At 36.2% G+C, this 27846-nt stretch overlaps 1 protein-coding gene across 13 annotated transcripts; it reads right to left on the bottom strand.

The window, feature by feature from the left end:
- Window positions 1–11: 11 nt before the first annotated feature.
- MFF (mitochondrial fission factor) lies at window positions 12–27846 on the bottom strand. Of its 13 annotated transcripts, XM_027965248.3 has the most exons (12): window positions 27773–27846; window positions 24570–24681; window positions 23611–23786; window positions 22452–22672; window positions 21278–21447; window positions 17091–17179; window positions 14259–14333; window positions 9843–10001; window positions 6149–6181; window positions 4739–4798; window positions 1743–1827; window positions 12–895 (listed from the first exon to the last, which is right to left on the bottom strand). In XM_027965248.3, the coding sequence occupies exons 3-12, from the start codon at window positions 23646–23648 to the stop codon at window positions 764–766; spliced, it is 1062 nt and encodes a 353-aa protein (XP_027821049.1). In that variant the 5' UTR covers window positions 23649–23786; window positions 24570–24681; window positions 27773–27846; the 3' UTR covers window positions 12–763. The 13 variants fall into 13 exon arrangements, with proteins under 13 accessions (XP_027821049.1, XP_027821050.1, XP_042100263.1 ...); XM_027965249.3 differs by lacking the exon at window positions 6149–6181; XM_042244329.2 differs by lacking the exon at window positions 9843–10001.

The following is a 27846-nucleotide window of genomic DNA, read 5'->3' as shown; positions in this document are numbered from 1 at the left end:
ACAAATACAGCTTTGGTTGACAGTTTATTAAATACACTACATTTGTACCTTATTCTGTAGTTTTTTTAATCATTCACACACGGACTTAGTAAAAATGTACTTTATAGAAAACCATCTGCAAAATAAAGATAAAAATGCACATTTTTGCCCACATTTTAGATAAACCACTGAAAATGTTAGGAATTATTTTATGGGAGGATCAATCATGTTTCATTGGATCATGAAACATGGGGTGGCTTGATTTTATTAAATCTGACACCAGACCAGGACTTCAGTAGTGTTAATGTTGAAATGCGGATGCAAAAATGTCTATAACTAAATCGTTTAATCTAATAGGGTTTGAGAAGTCACTACAAATAGGACAAAATGAAGTACTATTTTTCCTTTACAGACATTTCGCTAAACCCATTTTCTATACACTTTCTCACACTCAGAATTAGTGGTGCAGACTGAAGAGGCAAAAAAAAAATTCCTTAAAAAAACAAAACAAAACAAAACAACTAGATCCTATTTACAAAACATGCAAACTGTGAATTTTAAGTAGGTGTTATGGCAGAACTGGTTAAAAGTAAATACAGTCAAGTGACAGAGTATACCTTTACTTCTGCACATGTAAGTCCTTCCCCCTCCTTTCTGGGAGAAATACATTTTCAGGGCGTGGACTGTGAAACGGCATACAATGCAAAGACAGAAAACAAAGAAGTTTGCAAATTCTTTATATTTCCAGCTGTTGAGACAATATTTCTGAGAGCTGAGGTTACCTCTAGCGGCGAAACCAGAGCCAGCTATTAAGCAGCCAAAATGCTACAGTAATTGAATACATGACCATTTCTCTTTTAGCCCGTTCTTTGTTCTCCTCTTCCAGAAGTTGTAGACGTCTATTTAGTTTGATTATCTGAGTGAAAAACAACATCGAAAAACGAATAGAAGCTTTAATGCATGATGCATTCAGATTCTTATTAAGCAGTTTAATTTCTTAAAAGAATTATTACAAACATGAGAAGTTTCATTTGGCGCCAAAAAACAAAGTTGTATATAGGGAAAAAAATGTTACCCATGACAGCTTAAATTCATTAAATTCTCTTAAGAGATTCTGTCACTCAGCTTCAGTTTTTCCTATTTAACCCGCTTTAAATGCTTTATGCTTTCTCTGAGTTACTCAGAGGACCCCCATGTTTTAACCTACTGGAGTGGGCCCTGTGATCTGCCACCCAGGCCCTTCAGGACTAAAATGCTAATTCTCCACCTGCCAGGAGTGTCACTGGTCAACAGCACTGTTCCTGGCTGTTGGTCCTTACTATGAGCGGCCCTGGGCCAAACAACTGTCTTGCCAAGTTCATGCTTCCTTATGAAGACAGTGTGCATCCAACAACTGGTTTGTGATGGCATTAAAGGCCCAGGTTCCTTGCTCCAACTCTGAAGGGTTATCCCAGCTCCAGAGCAATATACAGCTGTATAGATTTGCTTAAAATGTTAACACTCTGTGTTACTGGCTAGAATTACACCAATCCATTTTGGTAATACTGTTTTATCCTGATGAAAACCTGTAAACTGTGATTTAATATATCTTTAATCAAAATGGGAATATCAATTACAGTTTAATAGTTTGATAGAGAAAGTATTTCAATTCACGGGTTACAATGGAGACAAAACCGATAAAATGGATAAAATGTTAGGAACTACCACTTTACATGTAACCTGAATGGAATTTAGGGTCACATGCTGTTTGGTACATTAAATACCTGTCGTCTTAATGAAGCTGCATCTACAACTGTCATGTCTTCTGAAGTTCCTTCAATCATTGCATCTATATTTGAAATGCCATACCTGAGAAATAAAACACGATTAAATATTAGAACAGAACTAAAAGTACCTTGCAAGTCACATAACATATTATGTAATGCTCAGAGGACTGTTATAAAGACTGGTATTTAACAGTACAAATTATTAAAATATTTATCAATCTGAATGGGTATTAATAAAGAGAAGAACTTGAGGGAACAACTATCTACAATCTTGGGAAAGTGTTTTGAAGGTCAGAGAAAGAGGAGAAACTCTGACTAAGGATGTAAATAAGGAGACACTTTTCAACTCAGAGATTGGCAGTGTTAAAAAAGGATACCTGGTTGAAAAGATCTGAGAGTTGTCACTGCTCAGAAGTCCCTGCTGAGACTCACTGGCAGGGAACACAAAGTAAGCAAACTCCAGCTAGAAGCCTAACACTGATCATTCTTTATTTCTCCATCTCTTCTCACTGCCATTTCTACTTCCCCTCTTGCCATTTCTACTCTTCACTTCTTATTTCCAATCATCTAATCTCTCCTGCATCTCCAGAGAAGCGGTTCTAAAATAACCTGAACACACCTTGCCACTACATTCAGATCCAGAATTTAAGTAGCGTAATTAAGGAGCTGTGTACAAAATAATGCTGGAAGGCCACTAAGACAAACTTGAGAAAACATTACAAAGTTCTTCTTGTTCAAATGCAGTTACTTCTAAAGGGACATTGATTTTTAAATAAATGACAATCAACTACTGAGAAACACACAAATGCTATTATTCCTCTCTGCCTCGACTTCCACTTTTCAAATATATTTTAAGATACAACTTACATACCTGATAATTCACTTCACACGTGTACAGACTATTTAATCCTGTATGGCTATTTCAATAAAATGGCTCACTAACTTTTCTGAATGAGCAGATTATAAATAAATCAGACTTAAAAGTTACTCCTATGTAATCTAGAGTTGGCACATACATCATGTTTTTAATACTTTAAGCAAGTCCCCATAACAAAAAGCACGTTACCATACAAAGGGGTACAAAGGAGAATGAAGAGAATTATATTTTTCATTCAGACATGTTAAAGACAAGTCTATTTAGAAAATCCTTTTGCTATAAATGCTACTGAAAACAATTCAAAAATACTTTAATAAATAATGTGAAACAATTTTTAACTTTATACTCCTGCAGTTCCATCATTCTGAACACCAATTAGAATTATATAGGTTGCCGTTTCAATGACACTTGGTGTGTACTGACTTCAGATAACCTAGAATCTCTAAATACTCCTTTTATGGCTAAGTTAACTTGCTTTCTCCTAATCTGCCCTTTCCTTTATGGGAGAATACAGCAAATATACTGGAATACTGACAGTAACTGCATCAGGTAGAGAAGTAAGCTACCAAGTCAGTAGGTGATCTGCCCTTTCTGTCATGGAAATAGAGCAAATATACTGACATACTGAGAATAACAGCATTGGGTAGAGAAGTATGCTACTAAGTCAGTAGGTGCTAGAACTATGGGTTTACAAACATCTGAATTCCTCTTAACATTAAGCAGAATTATTAAACAGTTAGTGGAAAAAAAATAAAGGTTGAAGATTCCTCTTCTCTACACTTTATCCTCAAAATAGAAGTTTTCTATTTCTGTGAGGCCATATATGAGATAAATAATTGGGGGGAAAAATATCAAACAACAGAAGCAACTGCTTCGAAGGTAAACAGACCCAGACTGAATGCAGAGAAATGAACTGTAACTGAAAGGAACTCCCCACAACTTACATTCTGAACCAACTATAGTTTTAAATATCTGTAAAGGAAATCTTCATTTGCTAAGAAATCTAAGGATATGCAAAAGACTCTACCTGTATAATTCAACTTAAAATGTGTGTTTTAACCAAAACATGTTATTTATCAGACCTAAAATCTCTGTAAGAAATTCTAAGTCAGATTATTGGCTGAAAATAACAGAAAAATAAAAGGATCACAAATTTATGAGAAATACACAAGGAAAAACTTGTTAATAATGTAAAAATAGTCAGTTGAGTGGAATGGGACTCCTAAGGACACATTCTTCAATTTTCCAATCAGAATTTAGTATTAATGAGAAACCCATGTTTCCCTCTTCTGCCTAAAGATGAATGTGCCAGCTTGCTTCCTCTCATCATTGAAATAATGCTGCCAGTTTGAAATCTACTGCTGCAGATTTGCTTAAAATAAATAAAATTGGCTCTGAAAAAATTACAGTAATGGTGTCATTATTGTACCAACCATTTTTTTTCAACCGTACAACTTGGGAAATGAGAATTTGGGTGCTTGAGAACCTTAAGTATTAGTACGTGCCATTCTACCTGTCTTTATGCAGAACAGGAAGACATACCTACTTTAGGCTAAGCACAACTCAAAGTGAAAGGGACAAAATAAGAGAGAAAGGCTTCATCAACAGATGACAAAAGTGCTTAAAAACCAAATTCTCTTTCTAAACATTTAACCTCTCAGGCTGTCAATCCTAATTTCCGCAATTTAAAATGATGCTTTACAGACATGTTTATCTATACAGTGAAAGTGACCAAGTGACATTATAGATAATTAACAACTAAAAAGGAAATGCTGGACAGAACCTCAGGCAACAATTAACATAATGCACATAAAGCAAGGTTTAAGATTCTTTTTTTCTGTGTACTAGCATGATCGTCCATTAAAACTGTGTTTAAATACACCGTCTTAGATGTTCACATGGTAATGTATTATAACTTTTTCTTTATACCCTCTCAGCCAAATGTCATGAATGATTAGACTCACTGTTCTCAGAAAAGCAGGGGGTCCACCTAGAGAAAACTCTAGAAGTTAAAGCTATAATCTAAAGGCATGGCTACTGCATGCATTACGTCCTGCAAAATAAAACACATTCAACCAACTGTTCATCCTGGTAATTACAAAGTCTCAGAGTTTACCTGACGTTGTCATGATGAGGATTAGAAGTGGCGGCAGCAGACCCACCACGCAACACAGGTCTAAGGCGGGGTTTTGCAGGAGAAGGCACAAGACAGAATCAGGAAACAGAGAGTAATAAAATAAAAGCAAAAATAAGACATAAATGTCAAATAGGATTTTATTGTATGTTTCAATACAATATAATATATTTCAAATACTTTACGTATCTTTGTCTCGCTGTCCTCCATGCTATGACTTTCATGAACCGAGCATGTTACAATGAGTTAGAAAACAAAGGGATCCTCTTATTTTCGTAACAAAATAGCACCAACATATAAAATAATTTTTTGGTGCTCGTACTTGACATCCTACTAATTCTGTTCAAAATGTGTAACTCCTCGCTTCGAGTTGGAAAAGAAAAACACCATCGGCAACTTTAGAAGCATGTCAAGAACTGGTTAGTAGCACCTGCGTGGTCATGGCTGCTCATCTGGTATTAACAGCTATCTTGAAAGCTAAAAATCTGAAGCAACTCCCACTTGCCACAATTCCTTGCCTCCCACCTCATTAATTTTGCTTAGTGCCTCGTATCCTAACACAGCTGGGTCACGCAAACCCTCAGCTCCCAAGAGCAGAACTGGAGCTCAGTTCTGGAGCTGAGGAGGCTGGGGACAGGTCTTGAGGGCATAATACAGCACATCACAGGAAGTGTAACTGGATGTGTGCGTCCAATTCCGAGAGGCAACCAGGAGTGATGCTCAGGGCTGCTGGAAATGAAGACTAAGGTGCACTGGGAAACTTTGTGGGGATTTTCACTGAGTAAATACTTTGATTCTAGAGAACAATTAGTTCTCTACTGGTAAGAGGTAACCTTTTCAATAAATTTTACTTTTTAAATCAGGAAACAAAGGCTCTATGTAGTCACTGGTCAACTCCTCCAAAAGTAATCAGCAATACTTATAACCAGAGAAAGGAGGTTGGGGTGCAGAAGCCACATTAAGGATTTGAAGAATTATTATTCTATTTCGAATGTCTCATTCTCTATAGGCTGATCAGGTTTTACCTGAATTTAAGTATCAACACAATTCTTAGAGGAAACATTTAACACCAAATGTTACTACTTTTTTTCTGAAAGTTGGCGCTGTAGAATTTTTGTTACAATACAGACCACTATTTTACTTCACATCAGTTTATAAGAGAAAATCTTAATGCTTAGGTTGTATGTTTCCTAAAGGCACTACTGGTGCTTAAAGAAATTTACAGAACCTAGAGGGGAAGGGACTTTTGAGTCAGATATTGCCACTGCTGTGTGCTACCGAAAGCTTTTTTTAAAAATTCAAGCATATGCTCAAAAGGATCCGCCATATCCAACATATTCAACCACAGAGATTTCCCTTTTATGCAGAGCCAGAAAATAATGCAGTCTTTACCTTTCACAATGTATTTCATTTTGTCTTCTCACACTGGCAATTGACACATATAATATAAAAGTAAATTAGACAGGTGTTTGGCAAAGTTATAAACTATATTCAAGTACCACTTTCTACTGTAAATATGACTTAATACATTAAAGAATCATTTAAAATTTGAAAATAAGTAAGATTTAATACATTAAAAAATCTTTTTAGGTTTCAAAATGTTTTGTAACTAAAGTGGTAAAAGGGAGTGAGATTCAAGGCTCTTCCAGTGTTAACTTGTATATCAACATTTTTCAGTAAATAAATGGTCTTAGTAGAATGTTTTTTGCTAAAAAAAAAAAAAAACCATGGAAACTGCTACAGTAAGTAAACAAGGTAGATGTACCAGGAATTATCTGTATTTTTTAAAAAGATAAATTATAAATAACAGATACTGTCTCAACTGCAACTCTGCATTTCTAGGTCTTCCAAGTAATGTATTTACATGGATAATTGCAAAAAATATAAATTATTTACGAATTGGCTTCTTATTCTATTGAATCAAAGCCAGAAATAATCAAGCCCCTTCCTTTTTTTGACTGTGCTTGAGCAGCATGTGGGATATTAGTTCCTCGACCAGGGCTCGAACCTATGTCCCCAGCAGCTGTAGTGAGGAGCGGAGTCTTAATTACTGGACTGTCAGGGAACTCCCTCAAGTATAAAAGTTAAGCATGCTTAGCATGAATAATCTGAGTACTTAGATAGTGTTCTTTCAGAGGTATTAAGTTTCTTTTTTAAAACATTAATATTTTGTATTGGAGAGTGAGATACAGAGCTCTAGAAGGTGTCAGGAGATGTGAGGATTTCCTAACTAGCAAGGACTAAACAGCATTTTTAAATCCAAAGAACACACCTGGTACTTGCTATTTCAGATGCTTTGGTAAATTTTTTTTCTTATACCTCAGTTTCCAAATGCACAGCACTGACCTATGTAAGTAAACTTTTCTAATGTATACCTAGAATTTAACTTTGTTTTCACATTGAACTTGGTTTTGGGTCATATAAGTTCTCAAGATGAAAAAACAAAAACAAAATACATAAATCTTTCAACACTGACCCTCAGAGTATAAACTAAAAATAGTTCTTACGCCAAGCAACTGCACAAATGTATTGTTTTATGATAATAAAACAGGCAGAAAGGTTTTTTTCACTCTTCCTGTCAAACAGTTCTAACTTTATTAACTGTATTTAATGCGATGGCTTAAGACCAAAGGTAAGACACTGTATTAGCATAACAGCCAGGAATAAAAAGTAGAAAAGAAAAAAAAGACGTACAGAGCAAGGAACATAAAAGCACTTCAAACTTTATATGCAATATTATTTAATAGTCATGCAAGTAGAACATTATCCAAATTTCACATTCCTATTTCTTGTATCTGATAAGTCAAGCTAGACAGTTCTCCTAATAGAAATAAAAACTAATTTGACATCTACATCTACAATTAAATCTTGCACAACACTTAGATTAGTAAATACAATGGGGAAAAGAAAAACCTTTCAAGTTGAAAGCAACCAATAATACTAATGATAATCTACTCTTCCAGGTTCCAAGGTATATATACAGGAGCAAAGAATTATTACTAAAACTACTTTATGAATTTTTAAAAACTCTCATTTAAAGTAAATAAGAAAAATACTTCCTTCCCAGAAAAGGGAATTTTTAAAGTGTCAATTTATTTCAATTAAAAAAAAATCACTTAAAGCTCAAGATAATTTTTCATAAATAAAAGAATAGAAAGCAAATTTTACAATTAATAAGATTTCTTATTTTATACTTTTGAATTTAAGGCAAAACTGTTTCATTATGGATTAAAAAAAAATCCAACTATTTTTCTATATACTGCATTGAGCTGTGTGTATACAGGGGAACGGATCTTTGTCATCTATACAGGATTTATAAAACATTTCCCATTCATCTATTTTTACTGTAATAGCATTTGATATAATAGAATTTGACCTAATAATCTAGCCTCTTCTAAGGACCTATTACAATTAAAAAGTTAAAGAGGATACCTGGTAAAGAATAAATCTATGTTAGGGAGGGAGAAGAAAACAGGCATTTGGAAATATTAGTCAAGTGCCAGGTACTTTATATTCAATATCTTTTAAAGCATCTCTCATGACACTAAACAAAAAATTTGAGGCCATCTTTATATCTTAAAATAAAGACAGGGGAGGAAAGAAGAGTCCTCACAAGAATCCAGAAAACTAGGTAATATTAATATTAACAGGTGAAGAAAACAAGGCCCAGAGAAGCTAGGCAATTTGTCCAAGGTCAGCATGTGGCTAATTATTCAGTGCGGTGGACCAAGATTAAATCCGATCCCTTTAATCCAAGCTTTTTGTTCTAAACCATGATGTTTCTTATAATCTAATATAGTCCTTGAAGCTTTAAAGAGAGTAAGAGGGACTCTAAACCCTTAGGGAGGGATATATATACACATATATATCCCATATTCATAACATGGGTATATATACACCCACACACACCCGCACCTATACATGAATACATGTACACATAAATGCAATTTTGCCCCTGCCATGAGCTTTCTCTGTTATGCTCTTTCTAGTATGGCTTTAAGTCCCTGGGCCCACACGTATGGGAACCCTGGGAAGGGTCAGGAACCCTAGTCCAGCAGAACGACGGGTGTTCATCAAGGATGGTGAAACACCTGGGGCTTGCGTGAGGCTCAAGAGCAAGTAATAAGCAAAAGTTTGTTCAGAGCAAGTCACGAGACATGTCAGTTCCAAAGGTAAGAAAGAAGGTTTACTGGAAAGGCCTGCTTAATTTATTGGGAATTCTTCAAAAAGCAAAGTCAACAGCCTAATAAAATGATTATGAAAATTCAAGCACTGACTCAACAGAGTTACTACTACATAAAATGTTTAGAGTTGAAGTGAAATTGACTGTACTTTCCTCACATTCTGCCAAAAAGCTCTCAAATTTCATCTTCTTAAAACACTATCTACTAATGAAGCAAGGAGAAAAAGGTATTCAAAATAATGGCAAAAAAAATTCATTTAAATGAACAATTCTAGGTATACTGCTAGTGATTTTACCTGGATACATTCAAAAGTGAGACATGCCATCCATACTGAGAACAATCAGTATTATTAATAAAAAGACAACAGCACCTGGGATTTTTAGCACAGGCTTAGAAATCCCTAGTGAAGAACAAAGGGAAAAAAAAAAAAAAGCCCTGGCAGCTACACTGACTTCATCTTCTCAGATTTGCTTACTAATCCAACCACATTAGTATCATAAATGATTAAAGACTTACTAACAAAAATGAGTACAATTCAGCCTAACATCCCACACTGGATACAAAAGTACCCCTCAGCACATCCAAAATGGAATCAAGTCCTTAGAACAGCTCAGCAAGTCTTGGGGGAAAAAAAAAAAATCTATATTTCCCGTGTATAGGTAGTTATTAACTGTATCCCACCCCCTCCCGCCATACCTCGACTGGAGAGAAGCTAACAGAATATTCTGAAATGTGAATTTTGGACAATAATTTCAAATTAAAAGAAAGCAAAGCAAGCTCTTTAAATCATTGCATCTGAGAAGGAGACAAAGGTGCAAACATAAAAGGAAGACACCACAGTCCACTAATAAGGAGCCAAAAAATAATGCAGAAAAGTTGGCAAGTCAGTGATGGCCAGTCACCTGCGATTTTCATCCAGCACATCCAAGATCTGCTGGTAAGCCCTACGAGTGGAAGACTGGATAAGCGACAAAATGCCACGAGCAGAGGAAAGATTAGCTCCATCTTCAGGTAACATACGGGGAGGGCAAACCCGAACCTGTGGTGGCGATGGTGTCACACTGTTCACACAAGCACAGCAAATGAAGAGAAAAACACTCAAGTCAGATTTTCGTAAAACCCCAGCTCAACATTTTCCCCAAACACTCATATTTTAAAAATTAGCTTAGTTTTCTTGCCCATTTCCCCCACCCTTCATTTTCCCCCCAAAGAGTCAGGCCAAATAAGTTAATAAACATGTACTACGGCAGAGCATCTGCAACCCCCAGCTCTGGAGAAACAGCCTTCTTTACTTAGCGTAAACCCAAGCCTCTTAACAAACAACAGGGCACTGCAGCTTACAGACGATCAGAAGAGTAAGATAGGGAATTTCAGGATACAGGTGTCAGGCAAAGTTTACATGCATAAAACAAAAGGGATTCCATGAAAATGCCAATTTCAAATACTTCACAAAGACAATGAAGAAATTAGTTTATGACGAGTAAATTTAAAGATGAACCAAAGTTTCGGAAAGCTAACAAAAAGCATTTTGATTACTCAATTAAAGCATACGTTCCCTGGCTAAGTGACCAATTCTGTGAATACATTCAAAAGGCAAGGATACTTTTAAAATTATCCAGATGGAGGTTAAATGATCATTTTTTTGGTTTCTTAGTGAGAATAATCTTGGTCATTCTTTTATGTGTGAGTTGAGACTTACAATGTCTTTGGTTCCACTTAGTTTCTCCTAAAAGCTAAGCACATTTCAATGAAGTGATTTTACAGTTCTAATCTGGATTCTTATTTTCAGAGAACTAATTTTAGAGCATGATCAGCAATGTGAGGTATTTAACTGATTTAAAGACTTGGCATCCAATTTGTTACAATGTTTTGTTACAATAAGAGAACTATGGGATGTGGGCTCAATAATTTTTCTCAGCGTCAGGGCAAGAATACCTTAGGCTAAGCCTCATCTCTGCATATTATATATAAAAGAGTGAAGGTGGAGAAGATAGTGAACAATTGAAAGGTAAAAGATTGTACTTTGATCCGTGTAATCTTTACTTACTTAATATTTTTGGGAACCGAGAAATGAGTGGGATAATTTTTGAAAGGGTAACTATCATCTACTATTATTCCCAGATTCCCAGAAAATTAAAAACAAAATCTTCTCCATAATTTTGTGAATAACTTTCAATGTCTTGATTATCCAAAGGAAAAAGTACAAAATATATGAAAACCATGTTTTCCAAAGACTACTTAAAAGAGAGATTTAAGCCAAATCTTGGCATACTGAGAAAGTAATCTGTCAGGGCTGATTCACCATCTGAATGAGGCCTCATGGTGTCAAGATAAATGCAAGTTTTCAGATGCAGACTCATGGATGGTCACCTGAAACATCTGTCCACAGACTAGGAATCTTCTGGAATATACATAGCTTATCAACAATGATAAATATCAACTGATCCATGGCACTCTGCTGCTGCTAAGTCGCTTCAGTGGTGTCCGACTCTGTGGGACCCCAGAGACGGCAGCCCACCAGGCTCCCCCATCCCTGGGATTCTCCAGGCAAGAACACTGGTGTGGGTTGCCATTTCCTTCTCCAATGCATGAAAGTGAAAACTGAAAGTGAAGTTGCTCAGTTGTGTTTGACTCCTAGCAACCCCATGTACTGCAGCCTACCAGGCTCCTCCATCCATGGGATTTTCCAGGCAAGAGTACTGGAGTGGGTTGCCATTGCCTTCTCCATCCATGGTACTTGGCAGAATCCGAACTGGGTATCCAAAAAGAGTAAAAGAAACAGTATATCTGGGACTCAAAGTCTATGTACTAGGCTTGTACTCAACGTTCTCTTCAGGCAGCATAGAGAATACCTGAAGTTCTTGCTCCTTCTAAGAAAACAGACTCAATTCATGTTAGAAAAGTGTCACGAGAGGCAGGAATAAAATGGCCAGTTCTTCACCAACATAAACAGGCATCCATCTGACACTGCTCTTGACAGCAACACCATCATACCTAGCTAAACTGACTTAAGCAAGTTTTAAAAGACTATTCAGGACAATGTCTATTGACATAATTGAAGCTTTTGCCTTCATATTCTGGGGCTTAAATTGAACACTGCATATACCAATTTGAAATAGTATATAAATGAGCTACCTATATAAAGTCTATAATGATCACTATTTAGAATTATAATATTAGAGCAAAAATGCCAACAAACTGAATCCAAATCCATGAAAAGACTGATGGACTTTTGCCCATCAGAATTCAAAAGGAAAGAAGGCGTCCAGGAGAAAACTCACTTTGTCAGAAATAAGCAATAGGAATTGTTTATTTAAACTCTAAAAGTACAAGTGTTTCCTGTCCATACATGGGAAATCAGGTCATCAAGCATAAATTATTTTCAGATTAACTGCAAAGCATTCTTCAGATGAAATGCACAGAAGACCGAGTTTTAAAAAGTCTGTAAGATCATCTTCAATTCTAAGATTCTACAATCATATAAAATTAGAGTATGGTATTAAGTAGAAAAAAACCCATACACAGTCCTCAATGGTAACTTAATAAGAAAACATATTAATGTAGAAAGATAAAATTAAAATTAATGCTAGTAAAGATATTTCATCAAAGATTAACATCAAAAACATATTTGGATTTCAGGTTGTTTCTCAAAAGAAAACTTTCTCAAAAGTTTCAAAGATTAGTTAAGAAACTTAAATTTTCATAAACAGCAAAATCAGAGTAGGAAGTATTCATACACTGATAACAGTTTGGGCAGTATACATACAGATTAAATGCCCTTAATGGTTAATCTATTTTTATCTACAGATGAACTGAATGATTAAATCATAAGATGACCATAGCTACACTAACTAGAAGAAAGAGTCTAGTAATTCTTTCTTTTCAAAGCTTTAAGCAGTCTTGCAAGTCTCTCTAAAAATAAACAAATCTAAGAACAGAAAAAGAATAAGCCCCATGTTAGTGACAGGCCTGATGCTAGCTGGGATGCCCAGCACTGGGGGCATTAACCGTGACAGGAAACAGTGCTTTCAGAGCTGAGTTTCATCTCTCAAAGTGGAGTGACTTTGGTTTTTTGTTTTGACACATGAACTCCTGTGAAAAATCAGTAAACATTCTGCAAAGGCACTGAGATTATTCAAGCAAATGTTACAGTATTAGTGATTAGGTAAAAATGCATGTTGATGACAAATTCATCCTAGTAATGTTACACAACAGCAAAATCTCAGTTTTACCTTTTTCTTTTATAAAAGTGAGGAAATTCTGAAGAATGTACTTATGTTTGTCATATTATTTCATTAGTAATAGCTCTCTCTCATGCCTGTATGAACTCTTACTATGCGAGTGTTGAATAAACAACACTAGCCAATGTTAGAACTCAAATTTAAATGAAAATTGACTTGGCATAACTATTATTATGATGTAAATCCAAAGTCAAACACCTCTTTTTTTCCACGGGTTTTCATGGGAATAGTGTTTCTCAAACTGTGAGGATAATCTCTTTGGTGAGGCTCCAGTCTCTTCCAAAAGTATAGTAAAGGTAAAACAGTCAGAAAGGGAAGAAAAAGTTTTCACTGGATCACAAATGTTGCACCATTTCTCTTGAAATTTTAAATAAAGTTTTAATTTCTTTCCACTAAGGTAATTTACTAGGTCTTTGAAGTATCATAAGAAAATAAGAATTAAGAGAGAAATCACTGGTTTTATAACGGTTTCTGGTACTTGAGAGCTACACTAGCTATTGAATCTTATACTGCATGCCCAAGTGTCCCCTCCCCTTAAGAGGCCACTCATTCCCATCCCTTGCTGTGTCACACACACAGTTGGGTTTAATGATCTCAAAATATTCTTCCAAAGCTTAATTTTAATATATGGAATTAAAAAAAAAACTTAAAATGACTCATTATACTTAGACTCCTTTTCTCCTTCCGAGTGAAAATAAACAATAAAAGACAGTGTGCTAAAATTTTTTAAAGATTGAAAGCACTGAATCTGGTTGAACTGAGTCCACAGAGAACTAATATGCCAATCAAAGCAAAATAAAGGAACTAGAAAGGATTTCTGGTATAAATTATTCCATTCTACTTGTACCATTATACTGCAAATCATATAACTTCCTTAGTTGATCTAGCTTTTTTTTTTTTTTTAAACAAAGTGTATGGTAACAGCTTGAGAAATCCTAAAACAGAGGTACTTAAAAGCCAAACAGTAAGAGAATTAGGGCAGTACATGCCAATTACCTGGTGAAATATTAGTGTCACAAAGCCTGCAAAATTAAAACTCCTAGTTGTGAAAAGCAGAGCAGACAGATAAAATCTTACGTGTACTCCAGTGTAGAAATCGGTGCCTGGAACCTTGAAATTTTATTTCTTGGGGCAGAATCTGATCTGTGCCACCTTAAATAATAATTATGCTTCTTTTACATATTCAGCTTTTATAACACAAAGAAAAAAGCTAAATACGAATCTACTGATCATTTTCGTGTCAATAATAAGCCCTACTATCTCTTTGAAAGTAAGTGAGAGAACAAGGCCGCCGCTCCTGCTCTTATACTCCTATGGACTTCTATTCCTAAACACAAGGAATAAAATAAAGTGGAGGCAGGCAAAGGTTCATGTACAATGACACATAATCAGATTACATCACAGAGAAAAGGCTGAAGTAGGTAAAGACAGAAGAGTCCAATAATTACTTTAGTAGAGGTAAAATACAGCTGAACCATGTTAATAGTTTCTTCCTTACCATATTACCAGCATTAAATACATAATTTGCTCATTATATAAAAATTTGAAAGTTTATTAAACGTAGATTCTTAAAGATGAATACAATTATAAATAATAAAATTAATAACAGCAGCAGAAGAAAGGGCAAGGTCACACTATCAACAAAAAGATGGTTAAGTATCTTACCATGGTGACATACCTAACTACCAAAACAAAAAGTATGGTTAGGGAAAGTAAGCATTCTATTGCAAAAAACTGTCTAGTTAAATATTCATGCTATTTTTACAACCAAAAATTAAAACATGAAATTCTGTTTTATTAAACATCTAGAATAGCAGTCCCTAGCCTTTTTGGCACCAAAGACTGGTTGCAAACAATTTTCCCACAGAGGGGCAGGGACGGGGATGTTTCCAGGATGATTCAAGCACATTACATTTATTGTGCACTTTATTTCTCTTTTGTGGCAATCTCAGGACATTCTGCCTTGATGCTAGCGTTAGTGTTTGTGCTCCTATGAGAATCTAACATCATCACTGATCTGACAGGAGGTGGAGCTCAGGCTGTAATGTGACCGACGGGGAGTGGCTGTAAATACAGAAGAAGCTTTGCAGGCTTGCTCACTTCCTGCTGTGTGGCCTGGTTCCTAACAGGCCACGGACAAGTACTGGTTCGTGGCCTGGGGACTGCGGTACCCCTGATCTAGAAAATGCCTTTCAAGGGACTTAAACAAATAATTCAAATATTAGCTAACTTTGTTCATCTTTTCTGAGGAACTTTGATCACGTAACTGCAAAAATATCTATGAACTAAGTCATTTACTCTAACTCATGCTTCATAAGGCTGATTTTTATATATTATAGAGCAGAGCAGTTTCCTTTCTTGTCAACTGAACTTAGCTATCAGTAATACATACTGTGCGAGGGAAAAAACCAAAAGTGATGCTATAGTAAAATAGTCCTATTTTTATTTCATTATGGGAAATTTCAAAGTAATCATGGGCCTAAATAAAAAGCAATATCTTTATATAACAGGAAAGTTAATTAGAAACTTTTGGTACCTTAAAAAATATTACAAATAGAAAATAACAAAAGCCCTTAGATCTATGTTTAATCATTCTCAGAAAGTTCTAAATATCAAGAAGCTACCTTCAAACAAACAAACAAAAAAGAAGCTACCTTCACCATAAATTAGGTAGTCTTTTCACCATTTGTGTAACATATTTTAACATAGTCTAAAAAAAGGAATTCCATGGACTGGCCATCACTGCTAGCCATGGACCTGTAGGAAAACATACAATTATCACAAAAAATTTCATTATTAAAAATGGCTGAACCTTTCAGCTAAGCCTTTCCTGAAGGAGACATATATTCTTTCAAACTTTCTATCTCCCTATATTATGCTTCAGAATAATTTTACCTACTTTAGGAAGCATTTCAAGATTCCCCAAGGAATGAAAACAGTTACAGTTCTCCTCTGCACCTAATGCAGAAAAAGAGAGACTCAATCCCCATCAAAGTCCCTTCTGCGTCCCTATATTCTTCAGTCAGGCCCAAGTTAAAACTTCATCCGGTTTAATACAAATGGCATAATTGTATTGTATGCTATTTTACATGTAAATTTAAATGTCTTGCTTTTAATCTAGGTTTGCAAGCTGTGAGAGACATTATCACCTCCTAATTCTTTCCTAGTTCCCAGAGAAATTAACGTGATACCTGACATCAAATCAGGTTCATGATAAATGAGCGTATGAAAGTTGAAAATTTAATGAGGAAGAAACAGTAACTTACATAATTTAAATCACCAATGGCTTTGAAACTTAAAAAATTCTGACCAGTTTTTAAAGGGATATTTTATTTAAAAAACCAACCAATTTTAATAAAACAACAAAACTCACTTGTCCAGTTTAAAACATCTAATGGTAGGGGTAGTTTTTAAGATCAGGGTATGATAATGTAACCAAATGAGAAAGAAAGGTTTACACAAACAGTCCTTTAAACAATGTACTTAAATTTTTAGAAAATGAAAAGGGTCTAAGAATTCTGTGACTCAGTAGGAAGAGAGCTAAAAACATAATCCTGGAAAGAAAAAAAAATGCCATTTGCTTATGCTATATTCTTTAGTAACCTGAAAATGAAGATGTTTCCTTAACAAAGTATTTATGCTTTATTTTGTTTCTTTCCCCAAATTTAAGGTTATAAAGAGTACTACAAAAATATAAAACTTGATGTAAATGTATTACATAATAAACTGCAAACACTATTAGAAGTAAATGACTTTTTTCTTCAGGTTCTTAGGTATAAAACATACACTTCATCCTTTTTTTTTCTTTTTAAATATTTGAGAGTAAGTAAATCATTTAGAAAAGGATGGGACAGGCAGTGTATAGAGACAACTTACGAATGAGATACAATGCTTAGTGGTTCTACTCACATGGAGTCAGTTTTGACCAGCTGTCCATTTTGGCGAACAGCATTTTCACTCATAGAGCGTTCTCTTTTTAGCCTGCCAACTGCACGGATCTGTTAGGCACAAAGAAAGGGAAAGGAACAGAAAATATTCTTAGTAGTTTAGTAGTTGCTTAGCATCAAAAGGACCTTAATCTAAGGCTACTCACAAAATTAAAAAAGAACACAACCATGAATTGCTACTCAGTGTGTGTATTATATGCAGGGCATGTTAAGGAAAAAACCTCTACTTACTATAATGCAGATAAACTTAGGAATGCTTATCTTCTTTATGAAAAGAGTGACTTCTAGTTGCTTTTTTAAGTCTCAATCTTACCTGGTACAATTATTAATATTTTTATTTATTATAATTATGCAATATACTTACACTCAGTTCAGTTCAGTCACGTCTGACTCTTTGCGACCCCATGAACCACAGTACGCCTGGCCTCCCTGTCCATCACCAACTCCTGGAGTTTACCCAAACTCATGTCCATTGAGCCGGTGATGCCATCCAACCATCTCATCCTCTGTTGTCCCCTTCTCCTCCTGCCCTCAATCTTTCCCAGCATCAATACTTGCATTACTTAATGAACAATTCACAACAGCTTTTAAAGGCACTTACACTATAGGAAATGGGATAGATTTGTAAATAGTACAAATAAGGCTTCTGAGGTTAAAACAAATTCAGATTAGTTTAGATACTTGAAAACTAAAAGAAATCTCACATGCTTAAATGTTTTAGCATTCTAGAAATAGTTACAATCTTCCACCTTACATGCTCTTTGTACAAAATGTTATCATTGATCTCTTTCCATTAAAGAGATGGAATTAAAGGATGAATCTGTTTCCTTCCCTTGAAATTAGGTAGGCTAGTGACTGCTACAATGATAAATGTGACTTCTAAGGTTAAATTAGAGACAACACTAAGGCTTCTGCTTTTTTCCCCTTTCATTGTGTGGAACAATAGCACCAAGACCCAAGCGGCCAGACAGAAAGGCTATGTGCGGTTATACCAGTCAGTAATCCTGGCTGAGGTCTACACAATAGCTAGTATCAACTGACCTGTGAGTGAGTAAGCCTTCAGATGAAGGCAGCCTCAAGCTGTTGAGTCATCCCAAGCCTTTGAGACTTCCTAAGCCTAGGCCCAGATAATAAACAACAGAAACAAGCTTTCCCCACTATGCTTGATGCAAATATTTCACCCACAATCCATGAGCAAAATAAGCAATTTCCATTCAAGCCACTAACTTTAGGGTGGTTTAATGGGCAGCAGGAGGTAACTGGGGCTTCCCTGGCGGCTTAGACAGTAAAGAATCTGCCTGGAATGTGGGAGCCCAGGTTTGATCCCTGGTTTGGGAAGATCCCCTGGAGAAGAAAATGGCAACCTACTCTAGTACTTTGCCTGGAGAATTCCATCGACAGAGGAGCCTGGCAAGCTACAGTCCATGGGGGTCACAAAGAGTCGGACACGAAGGAGTGACTAATATACACACACACGGGAGATAACTGAAACAATAGTCATCATGAACTTTTCTGCTTAAAAAAAAACACCTCTGGCAACTTAATGGTTAACAAAAAAAGATTTTATTATAAATGACAACTGATGTGTGAAACAACAGACTTGAAGATTAACATTCTCAAAAATGCAAACCCACATCTATTAATGCTCTTAAAAAAGACTTGGGAATAGATCACCAGGGTATAAGCACCATCAGAGCAGAAAAAATCCTGTATGTCATGCCAGCAAAACTTAAAATCATACTAAGCAGCACATAACTTCAAAGTGTGGTTTAAATTTGGTTATGATTATGAACCACTTACCCATCTGAACAAAAGGAAAAAAAAAAACAGAAAAGGAGTTGGCTTGGAGCCTACTGCAAGAGTTCTTTACAGTTAAACCAAAAGTCAAAATTACTTGAAGGCATTTATATATAAAAACTAATCTTGGACAAATCAATGTCCATGAGGTCTTTTATTGGTTCTCCAGATTTATTCAGATCTTATCTCTCCCTCAAGAATCTGCTCAGATGCCTTAGTATTTTCCCCTATAATGGTCCCTTTTATTTTTTTTCATATAATTTTAAAAAGTCACACTCTGTAGTTATTACAGAATACCAACTATATTCCCTGTGTTGTACAACACATCCTGGTAGCCTCTCTTACACCCAATAGTTTGTACCTCCCACTCCCCAGTTCTTAATGCCGACCCCTTGTTCTCCATATCTGAGAGTCTGCTTCTTTTCTGTTACAGTCACTAGTTTGTTGCGTTTTAGATTCCACACGTAAGTGATACCATATCATATTTGTCTTTCTCTGACTTATTTCACTTAGCGTAATGCCCTTCAAGTCCATCTGTGCTGTTGTAAATGGCAAATTTTCATTTTTTATGGCTTAGTGTTCCATTGTATTTGTGTGTGTCTCTGTGTGTATCTCACATTTTCTTTGTCCATTCATCAGTTGATAAGACACTTATTTCCATATTTTCTGCCAGAAGATGCTAACTTTCATAACAATGATATTTGTATCTATTGATCTTTTAACATCAATTAGAACCATGTGCTAGACATACTATACATATTATTACATACACCATACTATACATATTATTACACCTAATTACATACTATACATACTATCAGTAATCTTATGTACTTGGCATTATTCTCTTCTTTATTTTAGAGATGAGCCTTGTCTTGGAACAGTTAAACAACTAGATGAAAATTATGTGGTTAGTAAGCAGCAAAGTAGGCCCTCAAAATTAAGACTAATTCTCAGGCTCAGTTTTTCACTTCAGTGCTATACACTTTGGACATTTATCACATTTGACTAAATATCATAACGATTGTAGGAGTAAACCCCACACAGGCTTAGAATCTAGGTCTACTGAGGGAAATCTGGGTAGAAAATTTTCTATCACTCATCCTTAATCATTCAGAAAAAAGGAGGTGATTTACAAAAACATAAGTGCCACTTACTTATTATTTTAAAATAAAATATTATTTTAATATAAAAATAGTCATTCATGACAGTGCTCAGCTTGTTTTCAGGCTGGTTATTCACACCAAGCAGTGTCTAAAACAGTGGGATCATGAAGATCAGAAGGCAAACAAAACTAAAGGAATATCAAAGGGAGGGTTTCTCTTCTGGCAGAACCCTCATTCCAAGACAGTACTATTTATAGCCATACAGGTCTTTCCTCACTCAGACCACTGTGAAGGAAGCATGTCTTTCTGCACTGTCTTACATAAAAGCTCAAAAGATGTCTGTTAAATACAGTCCTGCTGTATTCACCTCAGTGCCTTTTCATCATGTGAAGATTCAAAGTTAGTACTTTTCATCAAGCAAATATATGGAATGTCTAAACTGGCACCTATATTACGGAGCCACCTCAGCACAAACTTCCAGCCTAGGAAGAGGCTACACCTAGTCCTGGGAAACTGCACTCCTGTAGACTATGTGCATGATTTACCCTCCTAGGACGAACTATGCGAAGGCAGTTTCATTACTAATAAAAACTTATCTTCGCATATTGTCTTTTATTAGAATCATGACAACATAGGAATTTAGAAATTATAATGAAAAAGTTGCAACTACAGAAATCACAGCAAAGGGGTTCTACAAGACTGGCCCTAAATCAACAGCAAAGGCAAAATCTGAACTTTGCTACTAACATCTTAGTAAGTCCATACACTGCCATATTGAGATCAAAAGGGATAGTAATCTTACATAACACGATAACTAACTCAGAAACTTCAGAGCAAGCAAGAGGATAGGTAGTGTCAAGGGGATAAAAAGAGCTTTTGCCAACTGCCAGACAGCTCTTATAACAAAGTGATGCGTTAATTTTTTCCCATGCTAAATTTCCCCAAATTTTCTGTATGGCTTAAAGTGACTCCTAGCCATAAAAGCTCTTCCTTCAAGACCCCATGAATGTTAATGCCTTCCATAAAATTGTCATTTTCCTGAAATACGATATTTAAATTTTTAAAAAAGCACAGTATCATATTTTGAGTATCTATAAACCAGAATTTATAGCAATCAATGGTTCATGCAGAAGGCTATCATTACATATTGCTAATGACATGATTTATAGGCTCTTGACGCCTCTTTCACTTTTGCTGTTGTCTATGTTATTTCAAATTCAGATACTGTTAAAACTCTAGTACTTACTTCTTCATTTTGAGGGGTTGGAGCAGGTCTTTCTAAATCCAGAAAATCTAGCGGTCTTTCACTCAGCGTAAGCACACGAGGTGGTGTTTTTAGAGCCAGAGGCTTAAAGGGAGTTGACTGTATAAGGTCAAGATCTGCTGGTCTTGAAAATGGAATGTCTTCATTATTTCCTGAGAGTAAAAACAATAAAGAGGAGGGAGGTTTTTAAAAAGATACTGGTTTTATTCAAATGTTATTTGCCACTACACACCCATCAGGAATAGCTAAAATTAAAAAGGCTAACAATACAAAGTGCTGGCAAGGATGCAGAGCAAATGGAGTGCTCGTATGTCACTGATGGGAACAGAGCAGGGTACAACCAATTTCAAAAATAGTTTGACAGCTGTTCATAATATAATGTGATCTAGCAACTTATTCCTAAGCGATATGAAAACACGTGTCTTCATAGCAGCTTTATTCTTAATAGCACTAAAAAGGGAACAACTCAACTGTTCACCAACAATTGTGGTATATCCACACAGTGGAATATTAGAAAGAAAATGGAAGAACAATTGATATAAGCAATAATATCGAAGACTCTCAAAAACATAACACTAAGCAAAAGAAGCCAGACCCAAGAGTATATAATATAGTGTTATCATTCTATTCATACAAAACTCTGGGAAAGATAAATCTGATCTCTGGTTATAAAAAGGAGATTAGGGTTGCCTGGAATTGAGGGGTAAGAACTAAATAAAAAACTGTTCAGGGAGGGATAATGAAAAGTTCTATATCTGGACTGTGGTAGAGTTACATAGGAGTATACTTTTGTCAAAAATCATCAGGCTATACAATTTAAAATTACACACATTTTATGTACGTAAATAATACTTCAATAATTAGTTGCACTATTAACAAATACTATTTGAAATTTCAGACTATGGTAATTAATAAACTTTTTGAAGAAAATGTAAAGTTGCATTTCTCAACCCCTTTTCTGTGTGCTCAGTCGCTTAGCTGTGCAACTCCATGGACTACAGCCCATCAGGCTCCTCTGTCCATGGAATTTTCCAGGCAACAATACTGGAGTGGGCCCCAATCCATTTTCTAAATATCTGCAAAAGTCCCAAAAGTTTTCATAAAAATATATAAAATAAAGGTTTATCAAACAACTTTATAAACAAATATAAAATACCTGCCACCACAATTCTCTCTGGAACTTGCATAATCACACTAGCGTTTGAAACTCCTTCTTGAAATCCTTGTTCCAGGTCAGCGTTTGGTGGTGCTACCTTTAGTTTTTCTGGGACCCTCATTCGCTGACTAATACCTTCGGTGTATTCCATTTCATACTGAATTCGACTAATTTCCGCCATCTCAGCAGCAGTGGGAGAAGGAAAGGCCGCCCCACTCACTCTGTGGGCAAAAAATTTACAGACGGGGTGAATGAGTGCTAAGATGCCCGTCTTCTCTATGTAGTGAAGTTAGAAGACAATACCTTTTAGAAAGAGCACAAGAAGACTTCTCGTTTTTGAGTACTGAACACATACAAAGGAAAAATACAAGATTGAAGAAAACGCTTTTCTCAACATAATACCTTCCCACTTAGTTGAAGTTGCACCTTGAGTTCATTACTCAGGAGCAAATTTTTAAAATTTGTGTATAACTACAACATGAATATACGCATACACACACTCTCCTCTTCACTGCTTAAACAGACAGGCATGCTGCTTATAACTAAAAACTGCCGAAAATAAAACTCAAACAGAAATTTCCTAGTGAATTACTTGAAGGGAAGCTGCTAGGACTTTATAAAAATGAAATTAGAAACTGCTATCATGCATGGAAAAAATAAAAGTTTTTAATGATGAAAATCAGATTCAGAAGGTAAATAATGTTAATTCTAAATTTACTAAAAAAAGAAGCAACCCTCTGAGTGTCACAAAATACACATTAAAACTTCTCCTACTGAATGTATACCTGATGACTGAGATGCAATTTTGAAAATCAAATAAAGAATATACATTAATAAATCCTTAATGTATGCATTCATTTTGAGGGCCCATAGTGTGAAAGGTTCACACTATTCATCATTTGTACTGAATATATTTGCATGTATATTTAAAAAAAACATGACATGCCTTCAAAGGGAAAGGCAAAACATATGCACTGCAAAATCTTCTAAATTAGAGAAGAATCCATGCTCCAAGGAAAAGCAGCAGAAAGGAAGTTGCCCGAGATAAAAAAAAATATTGATCACAATGTAAAAGATGATTAGCCTATGGGCAATCAGCTTTAAAGCCGCTATGTCTCAAGCCTATAACACCAGCTCAACTGAATAAAATGTCACTGACCTTCCTAGTGATGTGTCATTGCTTGTTCTTTTACTCATTTTTAATACAGTAAATACACGTCTATAAAAGCTATTAAAATACTGCTACCCTGGAGTTGTTTACTTTACACAACAATTCCCCTACAGATCTGAACTTTTTTGGAGGTGTACATAACAACACGGACACTGCTTTTCCAGCTGTAAAAAAGAAAGAATAAAAATCAGTAATTCAACAATTCATTTCATATGAAAACTATGAATCAAAGTAAATATCTACTTAAAATTATTTTTTGGTTTCAACCAAAACCAATGTTCAAATCTCTCCTAAAAAGAGTTCTTCTCTACCTCAAAAATCACAAGGGCCATTTTAAGCATAGTCACTATAGTATGATTTTGCAAACAGGGTCAAGAAAAGCTAAACAAACATATATACAAATGTGAAGTCAGATTAGAAGAAAACATTTTGTCACAAAATTCCTCTAAGTATTATATTCTGAAGGAGGAGGGGATCCTTTTCTTTTTTAGACTAAGTACAAATGAAGAAATCACAAAGATAATGTAAAGGGCAGAAAAATGTATTTGTGGTAGCTTAATATTTGATGTATAAGTAATGATTTCTTTAAAAGCAAATAACTTTGAAAACTAAATTACACTAAGTTTTCAGTGAAAGATATTATATTTAAGTCAAGGTCAATAAAAATTAAAGACAATTAAAAAATTAAGGAGTATAAATTTAAGTCACAGTGGGAACATTTCTTAAACTTCATAACAGACACATCACACATCTCAAACTCCACATCACTGACATGCTTTGGAGAGATCTTAGAGGTTGGTTAAGGGGCTACACCCTGACAATTGGTTAATTATGACTGCTAACTTGCACCTTTTATTCTTTACCAAAATGTGTGAATTTTAAGGATCTGGCATGCAGATGGTTTAAAGACTAACACAACAGACCCAAAAGAGACAATTTTTACTCACAAATGTGTACCAATTACTGCTTGCTCTTTGGCATTATCTGCTTCTGTGCTTCATATTAAATCCATTAACTTGCCTCAGTATGCACGTGCTGGATTTAGAGCCACTTTTGTCCCTGGGGGAGAAAAAACAGGAGCTAACTGAAAAACTAGATGATACTGACATCAGAGATTCATTGCTGGAAATCCTCTGAATGATGAAAGCCACTAAAGATGCATAGCCTTACATTAAAAAAACACAAAAATAAAGAAAGAAAAAATGAACAAACTTACCACCAATTTTAGGCCTGGAGACAGAACCCTACAACCATTCACTAGTTAATACAAGATAAAAGACTATTGTTTCTGATTTGAATTTAGAAAAACATAGCTGACGAAATATATATATGTTTAACAGAATCTTAATACTTAGGCGTATATATAAGTGTATATATACATACACATATTAAGGAGAAACAAATGCACTGGCGAGATTTTCATCCAGCTACTTTCATTCAGTATTTAATTTCATTCATAACTTTAATTCAGTATTTAATTTGAACCAGTAACACATGCACACAGTACAAAGTACACAAGAACATACAGAACAATAAAGGGTCCCACCGATCCTATGCTATATAACAACTCAGGTCCCCAGAGGTAACCGCTTATCAATTTCTGTGCATCATTCTAAATAAGAAATGAGACACCTTTCTTATACGTAACATATATGTGTACCTGAAGCACAGTAAAAGCTTGTATTTGGAAATAACACTGAAAGAGACACTTCAAAAGGAGTATAGCCTTAAGACATTATAAACTGAAATTTTATAATAATAAACAAGGGATGCAAATTGCTAGAACAGTATCTCCCCAAAATGTGCCATTCTCTTCACTCCATTTACCACATTTCAGCCTTTGTATTAACTTTCCACTACTGCATACCACAGGTCTCAGCATTTCATTCTACAGCAACATCTTTGCTTATAAGACCTTCTGAGTTTGTAAAGTATCACGGATTTAAATCACCAAAGATGGACACTGAAAAGACAACTTCTAGAAAAAGCCAAATTCTCCTGTAGCCAATATGAGCTACTTACGAGGTAGATTAAACTTTTCTACTACAATTTAACATTGTACTGTTCCAATTATTGGCTTTTCTGCTTAAGCAAATTCGATCAAAATCTCATCCCTCCCCCCACCCCCTCCATTAGACTATGACATTTTTGGTAGTATCTTTTGGCAAAAAAGAAAATAAATTTCTCATCTGGAGTTAAGACAGTAACTCCAGTTCTGTCACTTCCAATCTACTTGGTACATCAGTCTCTGTGATATAACTAAAGAGACAAAATCCTTTAATGTACACACACAAAAACAGGTAACAAAAACATAACTCTCACAAAAACCCCTCATCCGCAAACCACCTAGAGTCAAGTCACATCCACTTTCACGTGATGGAAAGTGTCCCCAATTTGGGGACATAATGAATCAAGCTTTACGTTCTCATTTTCTGTATTAGAATGCTGGGATCGAAAGACACAGCCCAGGAAGTCACAGAAAGAACTTGGGTCAAATTGATTGTGGTTACAAAGATTTCTATAATTCCCCAAGTAACAAAAAAAAAAAAAAAAAAAAAAGTCAGGTTGTTTGTCACTTACTGTGTGGACCTAGTTCAAGGTTTTTATACTGGTCACCCTATTTCCGTTCTCTTTTCAAGCAACTATACTTAAAAAGAATACGTCTGCAATGTGGGAGGCCTGGGTTCGATTCCTGGGTTGGGAAGATCCCCTGGAGAAGGGAAAGGCTACCCATTCCAGTATTCTGGCCTGGAGAATTCCATGGACTGTATAGTCCATGGGGTTGCAAAGAGCTGGACATGACTGACTGACTTTCACATTTAAATAATGGGTGTATAAGAAAATCACACCGTAGTAACCCAGGATTCATTTTTATTTTTAAAGAAAAGTCACTGGGAAGTTGGAAAAATACGAGTTAACCAATTTTAAAATAAGGCTATCAATCCACAGGAAACAAGTTTCAACACCAAAGGGAAGACAGTAACCGCTAAACTTTGTAATCATAAAATGCGGTAGCCCTATCAGACAGGAAGGGATAGAAAACACAATTTCCTTTGGGGAAAAAAAAAAAACAAAAGAGCAAAACCAACTCACAAGTGCTTGCAACCAAAAAGATAGCAGGTCCTACACACAATTTAATTACACGGGCAGAGACTCCGAGGTACAACTAAATCGTTCTAATTCTCTCCGAATCTATTTTCCTAAGGGATCTCATTAGGTGATGCAATCAACACCGAAAGAAATGTTTTTTCCATCTAGGGACAGAAAACATTTAAGATCCTTCAGTTAAAGTCCCTCTGTGGGGTGAGAGGCCTGTATACAACTGGTTCTATATTTGAAACAAAGGCGCTAAGGCTTTTTATCTTCTGCAACTAAAAGACGCCACCACTTTTGAAAGGGTTCTCCTCCCTCGAGAAAGCCTCTTGTAGGAGGCAGCCCGAGGTTTTCTTCTACCACAAAAGGGGAACTCGTCCTGCAGACGAAGAAGGTCACACGCTGACGGAAGGGGAATCCGAGCTTTCTCCAGTTTCCAGCTCCTGGAAGGAAACGCTGGAGCATCTCCCGACATCCACACCTGCAGCAAGGATGCTTCCCGATCGGCGCGACCAGGGACCTCCCCGGGGCGCCGGGCTTCCAACAAGGCTTTTCTTCTCCAACACGTCCTGCCTCCCCACACACAAAGTAAATTAAAAACAAACCAAAAACGACTTTCAAAGAGACAGGCGTCGGGATCAAGGTCATCCTGGAAGGTACCAGGACCTCGGCTGGGAAGCATGACAGGCTTGAGTGGTAACTCTCAGGACGCCCTTAAGGTTTCCCACGCCAGAAACTATCTTCTACGTGGAAAACTCAATTTTTCAACCAAACGAAGGCACAGAACTAAAGCGGGAAAGGTTAGCCCCAGAACGATTGCAACAGGGTGCGCTGCTCTCCCGTGCTTTCCTCAGACACTAAAGGGGGGAGCAACGCCCCGAGAAGGAGGAAAGGTCAGGGTTGAATCGGGGAGGCCCCTGGGGAAGACCAAGACCTCACCACGGACCGGCTGGGCAAACAGCCGGTCCCTCCATTGCGGGAGGATCCCGGCCACAGCGCTAGGCCCCGCATCCGGCTCGGGCCGCGGATCCCGGGTCGGGAAGACGTCAGCACTCACCCCTGGGCCCGCTGGAGGGTCCCCGGCGAGGGCCGCCGCCCGCCGGCTCCCCTGGTGCTCGGGTGGGCGGTCTC

This window comes from Ovis aries, chromosome 2 (genome assembly GCF_016772045.2).
Source record: "Ovis aries strain OAR_USU_Benz2616 breed Rambouillet chromosome 2, ARS-UI_Ramb_v3.0, whole genome shotgun sequence".
NCBI lineage: Eukaryota > Metazoa > Chordata > Mammalia > Artiodactyla > Bovidae > Ovis > Ovis aries.
Note: the sequence above shows the minus strand (reverse complement) of the source record. Positions and strands in the feature narration are given on the sequence as shown.

Coding starts and splice junctions, on each gene's coding strand:
- MFF (XM_027965248.3), bottom strand. CDS start 23,648: ATGAGTAAAAGAACAAGCAATGACACATCACTAGGAAG. Junction 17,180..21,277: donor CAACCCCTCAAAATGAAGAA/GTAAGTACTAGA, acceptor TGTGCCTAACAG/ATCCGTGCAGTTGGCAGGCT. Junction 896..1,742: donor CAGCTTCATTAAGACGACAG/GTATTTAATGTA, acceptor TTTTTCACTCAG/ATAATCAAACTAAATAGACG.